The sequence below is a fragment of the Phyllopteryx taeniolatus genome, chromosome 17 (assembly GCF_024500385.1).
Source record: "Phyllopteryx taeniolatus isolate TA_2022b chromosome 17, UOR_Ptae_1.2, whole genome shotgun sequence".
Taxonomy (NCBI): domain Eukaryota; kingdom Metazoa; phylum Chordata; class Actinopteri; order Syngnathiformes; family Syngnathidae; genus Phyllopteryx; species Phyllopteryx taeniolatus.
The window spans coordinates 18881468-18891976 of record NC_084518.1 but is presented as its reverse complement, the minus strand read 5'-3'; the positions used below and the strand labels follow the sequence as shown (position 1 = coordinate 18891976).

The 10509-nt window shown below is 39.0% G+C and overlaps 2 protein-coding genes across 6 annotated transcripts in view; both read left to right on the top strand.

The window, feature by feature from the left end:
- The first annotated feature begins 57 nt into the window (after positions 1 to 57).
- Positions 58 to 2999, top strand: mrpl22 (mitochondrial ribosomal protein L22). Its single transcript, XM_061750998.1, has 7 exons — positions 58 to 204; positions 285 to 327; positions 837 to 972; positions 1047 to 1112; positions 1269 to 1346; positions 1425 to 1494; positions 2723 to 2999. Exons 1-7 carry the CDS (start codon positions 180 to 182, stop codon positions 2929 to 2931), a joined length of 627 nt encoding a protein of 208 aa, XP_061606982.1. The 5' UTR covers positions 58 to 179; the 3' UTR covers positions 2932 to 2999.
- Positions 2945 to 10509, top strand: part of sgcd (sarcoglycan, delta (dystrophin-associated glycoprotein)) — a 171815-nt gene continuing 164250 nt past the window's right edge. For 3 of the 5 annotated variants that reach the window (XM_061750989.1, XM_061750984.1, XM_061750986.1), the window contains exon 1: positions 3085 to 4455. The gene's annotated coding sequence lies outside the window, so the exon portion shown is untranslated. The other 2 variants (XM_061750987.1, XM_061750988.1) reach the window with 2 other exon arrangements.

The window sequence follows — 10509 nt, the reverse complement described above, 5'->3', positions numbered from 1 at the left end:
GTAACGTCTTTAATGGGTTGTTTTCTTTCATTTATAAGTATTTATTGAATTATTGATTATACCTAATGTCTTTTATATACGCGTTAAATATCGTTGGACTAGGGTTTCAATAAAGTTACGACCAAAAAAAACCTATAAACACGACACCGCCGTAAGGCGATTCGGTGACGTTATTCAAAATGGCCGCAACCATGACAGGATGCGGTATGGAAAATAAAACATTTACTATATCAAATGTCCATAAAGTGCTTTTAATCAGATTTTTATTCACGATTTATTTACAGGTGTTGCGTCAATAAGGAGTATATTTGGACTTGTTCATCCGAGGTATGTTGCGATGTTTGCACGCAATGCTATCAGAAGGACAAATCGACATTGTTACTCACTATCACACATTTTGAACATTAATTGAAGTAATGCAGCGGTTTCACACATTTATAGCATTTACTATTTAGGAATTATAGCAATTTTATGTAGAGTACCGTATACGATGGAAGTATTGTTATATTTGTAAATACAGTCTGGGGTTTTTGTTTGTTTATTTTGCATCGTTTATGAGCTTGGTTAGATCGGATTAAAATTTCCTTTAATTCCTCCTCAATGGTGCACTTTGTATTTGTGTGCATGATTTACTGGCGCCTCCTCAATGGTGCACTTTGTATTTGTGTGTATGATTTACTGGCGACCAGTCCAGGGTGTGCCCTTCCTTTCACTCAAACGCAGCTGGGATAGCCTCCAGCTCACTTGCTCCCTAACTAGTGCTATAAATGCATTCAACTAAAACTAATTCAGATTTGAATATTCATTTTAGCCCCTTTTTCTATTCGTGTGTCCAGGTTGGCGACAGTAGCCGTTGGTCCTCAGCAGCTGTGTTGCCTCCACACCAGCACTACCCTAGAAACAAAGAACTGGGAGAGGAGGAACAAGATTGTTTATCCGCCTCAGCTGCCCGGCGAGCCTCGCAGACCAGCCGTATGTCCTTTTCCACCGTGAAATTGTGTTGTAAATGTCAAATATGAAACACGCCGTCACCCTCCTACATACAGGAGATCCATCATTCAAGGAGACAGATCAAGTACAGTAAAGACAAGATGTGGTACCTGGCTAAAATGGTGAGAAACAACATTTCGTGGGAACATTTATTTATTTATTTATTTATTTTTAAATGATTTATCTTGGTCTCATTTATAAATTTTTTTACGTCACAAAAGGGGTGTGTAGACTTTTTATATCCACTGTCACTGATCCTGTGATGGTTCCCTCCGCAGATCCGAGGAATGAGCATCGACGAGGCCGTGGCGCAGTTGCAGTTCAACGACAAAAAAGGGGCCAAGATCATGAGAGAAGTCGGTGATGAGCTCCACGTGTTGTTTAGCAAATTCAAATGTCCACATTTTCATTGAAGTTCCAACGTTACGTCCCAGGTGCTCCTGGAAGCTCAGGAGATGGCAGTGAAGAATCACAACGTGGAGTACAAGTCCAACCTGTACGTAGGTGAGTGTCACAATAAGGACAAAGGTATTGGGACACCAATAAGCGGTTACCTTATTTGGTCACACCACACGGCTCGCTGTGAGGCAGGAGAAACGTGTGATTTCTCCCAGCCAATCACTGAACAGTGGCAATAATAAGAAAGAGGTTTAATGGAGAAAGCTATATATAAACGGAACTAGTGTATCATTAGTAGAACTGTATTGATAAGACAGTAAAGTTGTAATTTTCTTGGGGAGAAATAGTAAAATTGCAAGACTGTTGTAATTTAACAAGGTGGAAACAAATATATTTCTACAAAAAAAACAACTGTTACAAGAAAAATATGGCAAAAATTACAAGAATATTACAGAGGGAAAATACATAATTTTATTTAAAAAAAATGTGGCAACATATTTGCCAGAGTTACTAGTTACTGACATTTGTAATATTACAAATATTTTTTTTTTTTAAACAAAAACAAAATAAATCACAGTTTTACAAGAAGAGAAATGTAATTTTATAATTATACATTATATATATATATATATATATATACATACATACACACACACACACACACACACACACACACACACCTATACTTGACTGGAAGTCTTAATCAATGCTGCCGGTAACAAAGTACATAAAGATGAAGCGGTTTAGAGAATGAAATGTATGCATGAGCTGAGCTCCTTCACGCATGTTATCATCAGTAGATAATAATACACATAGCAATCACATCACTATTGGATGAATTATGAAACATGTCAGTCTATGTGCATCATATAAGACTACCTAATTTGCATTGGAAAAACCTCACAGTGAACTACCAAACAAACATCATGAAAAGTATGAATACTGAAATAATGATGATGTCTCAATCTTCAGTCACAAATGTACTTTACTCTGTGAAATCTGGACTTGTTTAATTGAACATGATATATTTGCATTGAGCCATCAACAGAATGAACAAATGGGTATTTCGGATTCATACAAATCATTTCAATAATAAGACAATAACAACAATAATAATTCAATGAAATGCTGTGATCATACGTCCCTGCGTTAATTTCACTTTGAATCTAACCATACAAGACATCATTGATTTTCCTCGGAATCATTCCGAACCGAGAACGGTGACCGCAGAACCGAGATACGAACCGAACCGTGGATCCTTCCTCGTCACCTCATCTCCGTTAATGCTTTCTCTCTGGCGCTCTCCCTTTTGCCCGTGTGGCCGCCCCGGCAGCCGAGTCTCACACGGGCAAAGGCATGTACCTGAAGCGCATCCGCTACCACGGCAGAGGCATGTTCGGCATCATGGACAAAGTCTACTGCCACTTCTTTGTCAAACTGGTGGAGGGCCCGCCGCCCATCACGGAGAAGAAGACCAGCCTGGACCAGGCCAATGAGTACGTGCAGCTTCTCAAGAGGAGGACGGTCATACACAGTCTGTAGACCACCCGTTCAATATGTGTGTGTTTTTGGCAATCATTTTTGTAAATAAATCACTCGAGACACTCTTAGCGCTTCTCTTTTTGTGTACTCCGTTTATCCCAGGGGATTTGTTCCCGACACACCCGCAAAGGATGAAAATCCCAAGTGGTAAGATTACACAAAAACAGAAAAAGTGTTTTTTTTTAACAAGGAAAACAACTATATGAGTACAAGAATAAAGTAGCAAAATTTCAGGCAGTAGAGTTGTCATAACTCAAACGTCTTTTCCCATTGAAATAAATAGAAATAAAATTAATCAGTTCCAGCCTCCTCCAAGAGGGAGCAATAACAAATATGTCCACAAGATAGAGCCTTGCATTTTTTTTCCATTTAAAAAAAATAAAAAATAATAATCCCATCACCTGAGTAAAAAAGAGGACATTGTTTCAAATTGACAGTGCATCTACTGATTTGGTCCTTAACATGTCAGAAAATAGGCAAAAATGTTGATCATTTTTTTTCAGAGTAACAGCAGATGTTTGCAAATGTCTTATTGTGATTGAAACACAAGGATAATCGGTATGCTTTTTATGGTGGACTACAGAAATAGGAGAATATTTACTGTTTAGAGGACAATTTATATGTGAACATCATCTTTAAGCCATTAATCCATTTGCAAAATAGTTGTCGATGAATCCGATAATCAATTAGTCCTCGATTCATCGAATTGTTGCACCTCGACTTGTAAGCACAAAATGGCTGAAATGAAAACCAAAGTTCCATCACCTTGCAAAATTGCCCCCAGCATGAGGTTTCGCTGTAGTGCAAGAAAGTGGTGAGAAACATTCATTCAGGCCTCGTCAACAAATTAACGTCGTGACTTCCCTACAGTTGGGAACAAATAGACAATATAATCGTGAAGAGTAAAATAAAGTCCATTTTTAATGAGGACAGTGTGCTCTGATTATGATAAAAACAATTTTATGAAAAATGGAAAGATTACATGAAAAAGTAATTTTTTTTTGATAGAGCAGAATGTTTTTAGAATAAAGTTGTAATATTCCTAAAAAAGAAATACTGGTTTGTAACGACGAGAATTGTAATGATCATGAAAATAAGATCAAATATAAATACAAAATTCAAATTGACTATGCAAAGCTGCAGTTTTATTTCAGTACACTAGATGGCATTCTAACACCACCAACTAACATGTTGTTCGTCCTCTCATATTTACATCTCAGGCCTCATTAAGGTAGTTTGAACTTTTACAATCCCACAAGGCATCATAAAATGGCGACTATGTACCATTAGGTGAGCTAAATGTTGCTCTTCACCTCATCTCCATTAATGCTCTCGCTCTGTCTCTCTCGTGCGCTCTCTTTGCCTGTGAGGCCACCTGGCAGCTGAAGCGCATCCGCTACCACAACAGAGATGCCATGTTGGGCCTCATGGACAAGGTCTACTGCCACTGCACTTTATCAAGCCGCTGGAGGGCCCGCCGCTCACGACGACGGAGGAGAAGACCAGCAGGGACCAGGCCAATAAGTACGTGCAGAGCCTCAAAAGAGGAGGACCGTCATTCTACATGCATGCATGTAAAAGAAACACGATATGAGCGATAAGTATTAACATCCTTATTGTTGCGACAGTTCACCGTTGCATGGTGCAATGCGTACTGGGAACCAAGTGGCTTCACAATTCATTGTCGCTACAATTTAATCAGAATGTAAATCGTTTTATTTCAGCCACCGTGAAAAAAAAAAATCTAATTTTACAGTAATACTATACAATATTATATTGTGAAATAATAGTAGAATGGTGATTTCACAATAACATTCTCAATACAGTATTTTACTGTGAAATATAAAATATTGCGAAAACCTGTTAACAGTGTAGAACAACACATCAGAACTTCAGAATAAAATATTACATGAAATGTTTTTTTTTTAAATTTCATTAGAATACACCAATATTACGAGAAAAAGACAAAAGGTTACAAGAATAAAGTCATAGTATTACAAGAAAAAAAAAAAAAAAAAAGCTCTCAGAATTTTCAGTGACTAAAGATGTAATATTACATTAAAAAAATTGTAACCAAAAGGTTTTTGTCCGCTAATTTTTGCAGAAACAATGTAAGATTAAAATAATATTCAAGTTTTATTGGAATAAAATGCCATTATTAGAAAAAAAAAACCTACAATCATACAAGAAAGAACATTTTATTTTATGACCATACAAGTTTAATTTGTATAAGGGAAAAATAGTAAAATTACAACAAAAACATCATAATAGGTCGTAAGAAAGAAGAAAATAATAAGAGAAAAGTCCCAATATTACCCTATTAAAAAATCATACGATATTCATAAAACATTACAGTTATAATATTACAACTATAATCCCATAACTTCTCTCTAGTATCATGTGTATAGGCGTTGCTCCCGTTAGCTGAGTTGTAACACGTTCACATTCAAACCATTCGCCGGCTCCAATTTCATCGAGCGAGCGCCCTCCGTCTCGGGCTGGAAGGTCGGGTTGGTCCCGCGCGGCAGCAAAAACGCCGACCGTTTCTTTCAAAAGAGTGCGAAAGAATTTTGTTTCTCTCCTCTCGAAATTCATGACGCTGCTGTTGCCCTTGACGATCCGTCTCTCCGAGTGCAAGCACTTACAGCCGTCATTTAGCAGAATGTTAATTAGCACTCTGAAGGTCATGCTCGGTGTTTGAGGCAACAGTTTAAGCATATTGGGTCATTTGGTTGACAGAAGTTTATTTTAAACTAAGGTATTTTTTTTTATTTTTTTTTTTAGAGCTTGACACTTGACATTTTATGTGACTTGTAGATGACTATCATATTTCCTTGTACAGTAGATATTATTGACTCAACTGCAGGGAGTATCAGCTGTCGATTTGAAGTACGGCATGTATGTATTGGGGTGTTATTGAAGGAAATGTGGTATTCTATGCAAAAGCATAACCACAATGAGGGTGACTTAATGCACAGCGAAAATAAAATTACAAAAATGCTCAGGTTTGAGGCTCAATTGAAATATATTTGGTCTTCATGGAGACAATTTACAAAGTTTCTTCAAGTAAGGCATTTATTCTTCATTTTCGACTTTACGCAGCATGTAGATTTTTACCATATTACCTCTTATCGGGTATTTTGTTAAATCAAGTGCAGAGGCTCAGTGTAAACATATTAGGTCTTTATGTAGACAGTTTGCAAAGTTTTGAATAAGGTGTTTATTTTTCAAATTCTCCATTTTAGACCACCACATTCAACACTTTATGCAGCATGTAGGTGTTTACGGTGTGTTTATTTTTTAATTTTTTAATTTTTCATTTTGTTTACTCAACTGCAGAGCATAAAATGTTTCTGTTTGAGGTGTGGCGTGCATTTATTTGGTGGTTATTTGAGTAAATAAATACCAGTGACCAAAATGTGGGTGACGATATAGCTAAGATTAAATTGCATTTGAAGCTCAGTTTAAACAAGGTGGGTCTTTTGGAATAGAATTCAGGTTTATTAAAGTTAGGCCTTCCATTTTTTCTTTATTCTCTGTTGTTAGACCTCTACATTTGACTTTTTACATGGCTTGCCGATATCAACCGTATTTCCTCGTGTAGTGGATTTTATTGCCTCAACTGGAGAGTGTACTGGGTGCGTAAATTTTGGGGCATTATTTGAGGAACCACAATACCACAATGTGGGTGACTTGTTATTTTTAACTGCACACCAAGTTTACCAGCATTGTTAGTGGCACTTAAATATTAAAATAGCTGCTAAAGAAGTGCGCACACAGTACACCGAGTCCCCAAAATCTGCAGGACAAACAAAAGTTTTTTTCTTTGATGTCCTTTGACAGAAGTCGCTGCTGCTGGTGGTGAAACATTTATGTGGGTCCACTGTGATTTTCATGAGAACACACACGCACGCGCACACACACACATCGCACACACACACACACATCGCAAACATGAATAATTGAGCACAGACGAGGTTCTCGGCAACACCCCCACGAAGCATGTTGTCCCCCCACCCGTCCTACGGAGAGACAAGAAAACATGCTGCAAATGTCAGAAATCAACAGGAGGAAAGATCTGAATGAGTCTGGGCTTTTTTTATTTTATTTTTTTTTTATTCATGAGATAAAGAAAAAACACTAAATCACTACACACTTCTTTTGAAATAGTAGCTACTATTATTCATGTAAATTTAACTTCTCCTGGAATTTTGGAGCTGTTTCAGGTTATTCAAGCAGTAATCCCGCAGCATGTCTTTAGCGTTAAGTGTGGCTGTTTCATTGTCGACATTAAGGCCAGCCACCCTCACATTACTCGTCCACAGCACGTCTTTTAGCGCCGCGTGACTCCAGCGATATTACAAAGCCACGTGTCAGGGTCCTGCCGGGTACCTGCACGGCTCTCCATTCATCAGGCATAACATTTCAATATTCAAAGGCGGTGGCAACCCAGCAGCGCAGAGACAATGTGCGGCATGCAAGAAAAGTCATGTAGTGTTACAGTTCGCTTGGCTTCCCCCTGGTTCTATCGCGTGCATTTACATTTCAGGTCCTCTTGAAGCCACAGTTATTTGTAATAACAAAAGTCTAACACAAAGGAAGAGACCATTCTTTGATTCTTTCAACCTGGATTTGAACTCAGTTTACAGACTGGGTTAAATCTGGCTTTAGAACACTGTTTGGCAAAGTTATGTTACACGTGGTGTCAGAAGGGGGATGACAGTTGGGGCAGGTGAAAACTCTGCCTCAGCCCTAAAGTTAGTTGAGGCTCTAGAATGACTGGAATGGGTTGAGAGGACTACTTTTTAGAGTTATGTACACATGGTGTCAGAAGTGGGATAAGACTTGGGACAGGTGACCTCTTTTGTGATAGACTCGGTGAGTCAAACAGTGAGGCAGTAGAATAGTTGAAATGCGTTGATGGTACTCCATGGCAAAGTTTCGTGACACGTGGTATCAGAAGTGGGATGACACTTGGGACAAGTGACAGCTTTGAGACAGACTGGAGATCGGTAAGACAGTGGAAAGATTGGAATGGATTGAGAATACTACTTGTTGGCATCCCAAGGCACATGGTGTCAGAAGTGGGATGACACTTAGGATCAGAAGTAACTGTGACAACCCTGATAATAACTTTCGCCCAACCTTGACTGGCACTGCCAACCGAGGACTAGAGGTTATTGTGTAGAGAAAACAAATACGCCAGAAATCAATCAATCTCAGTCACCTCCGTTGCTTTGCGCTGGTCCAGCTTGAAACTGCTCATACATCATTTTCAATTTGTTCCCACTGAAGTGCGTAATCTCTACTGAGGAACAATTTATCAAAAGTCTTGGGATATTAAACAAACCAGACCCACATCAGATAAAAGCTTTTGATTGGTGAACCATTTGAGTTCAGAGGGTCCACTGTACCTCATTTTGGCCTTTTCAAAAAAACAAAACAAAACAAAAAAACAAAGACTCGGGCTAAAATCTATGTTGAGGGTACTACACATCATAGTCCTGTAACAAATGGTGTCAGTGGTTTATGACAGAAGACCCTTTGTAATAGACCCAGGCGAAAAGTGATGCAAATTATGTCAGAAGTAGGATGAAACTTGGTAAGGTAACAGGTAACCCCTTTGGGAGAGATTTAGGAGACGCCTTCGAATTTGTATGCGATTTGGCAACCATAAAGAGGGACCAGGGTTGAAATCCAGGTTAAGTGTTCTATAGATTGAAGTTCCGAGACAAATGGTGTCAGAAGCAGGATGTACTATGGGACACATGATTTGTGATTTTCCATGGAATCAGGGTTCAAATGGAGGTTGCGATATCTACTTATCATAAATTCTGTGACAAACAGTGGCAGATGGCCAGTAGAGGGCGCTAGGGTGCCGCGCCACCACTGCAGGTGGTCACCACATTACAATACTGTGTAAAATATTTCGAAATATATGCATTTATAATTTTATATGGGCAGGATAAATAGCATATTATGAATGATTAGTAAAGTTGTTTCTGCTGTTTGACTTCCAGTCTGGGGCACAAAAGCTGCCACTGGTGACGATTGGTATCAGAAGTGTGATGATCGGCGAAACGATCCACTGGCTTCGACCCTCCTGTGTTCGACTTTTCTTCCCATTGCGCCTTAGTCGTCCTGACCTTTTTCCTCCAAAGACGAACAGATCGTTCAGAAGCGATCAATGTAAAAGAGGTACTTTTGTCGGAGTCGTCCTGAATGATGAAGAAGGGCGAAGAACTTAACTTTCTCCGACTCGGCGGGCTCGGATCCCGAGTACGTCGGAGCAGATGTTGTTGTGTTACCTTGCAAAGTCACCCGCGTGCTCGTTCATCACGCTTCCCCGACGCCCCGAAAAACACCCGTCCGCGATACAGTCGCTTCGTCAAGGTCCTGCGTGATGAAGCAAATCCTTGTCTACGATCTCCTTCCAATTTAATGATAAGCATCACCTGTTGCTGGAGTGCTTTGTGAGTAATTGGTCTGTTCCTTTTGCATGATTAATCTGATTGCTGCATTTTTCACTGCCCCCGCCTCACCCCCACCCTCATGATTGCGCCTGTGCTACAGGTGCCCAGCTACATTAATTACCTCCCTAATTGCTTTGGAAATATGCTGCGCACAAGTTTGTTTTAGCGGGGAGTCGCCATAATTGTGGCTAAGGAAACGCGTGTGTTTCTTTGTGTTTTTGCTCACAATCATGTTTTTATTCCTCAAAAAGTCCACCTGTGTTCTGTCTAAACATTCACAAGGCAATTATACAGTAACCATATAGCCTCTAACTAATACATTCTTTATAGATGCTTTATGAACTGGTTATTAAGGCGTAATAACGGTTCAGTAAGGTGCAAATAAATCTACTATTATAGTACAAAAATAAAATGCTAAATAGTGAGCCCACCTTTGGCATTACTGCTTTGCGCTTTCTCACCCTACAAACAATTAAATCTCAAAAGAACTATTATCGTAAAAAGACTCCAAAAGCAAATGCTGATAATAAAGAGGACCCCCACTATTCGCATAATAAAGAGGACCCCCACTATTCCGAGCCTGACCGCGAATAGCAAAAATCTGAGAGTAATTGACACTTCCTTGAAATTTTGTCATGAAAATGAATTCTGAAAAAAAATTAAGTGGGGCATCGGGCATACATATATTTTATGAGTGCAAAGAAATACTTTCCTAACATTGAGGCGTTTGTAATTGCGATGAGATGGCAAAGCACTTCAATGGAGAGGACCATAAAGCACCAACACCATACATCGGGCTTGTACGCAATCATAAACCCATGATCAATAAATTACTTTATTCAGTAGTTCAAGTAATCAACAAAAACAAACCGCCTTCACATGAGGCTCATCAATAACATTAGCTAGCATACTAGTCTACATAACACATTAGCACAAACTGGGGCATACAAATATGCACAATCGTGCTTTACACAAAAGATATGAAGTCATTAAACTCACCTTTTGGCATTGACAGACAAAAATAAATGTTAGGTCCGACAATAAAGTTGTAGTGGCTGAGTAGACTACACAGGCTATTTGTAGCTCCATCGGGAGAGAAGCAGAA

What these genes read in the sequence shown, in the direction of transcription:
- mrpl22 (XM_061750998.1), top strand. Translation starts at nt 180, where the DNA reads ATGGCCGCAACCATGACAGGATGCG. An exon ending in TTTGGACTTGTTCATCCGAG is followed by an intron (nt 328 to 836) that starts GTATGTTGCGAT and finishes TCGTGTGTCCAG; the next exon opens with GTTGGCGACAGTAGCCGTTG. An exon ending in GCGAGCCTCGCAGACCAGCC is followed by an intron (nt 973 to 1,046) that starts GTATGTCCTTTT and finishes TCCTACATACAG; the next exon opens with GAGATCCATCATTCAAGGAG.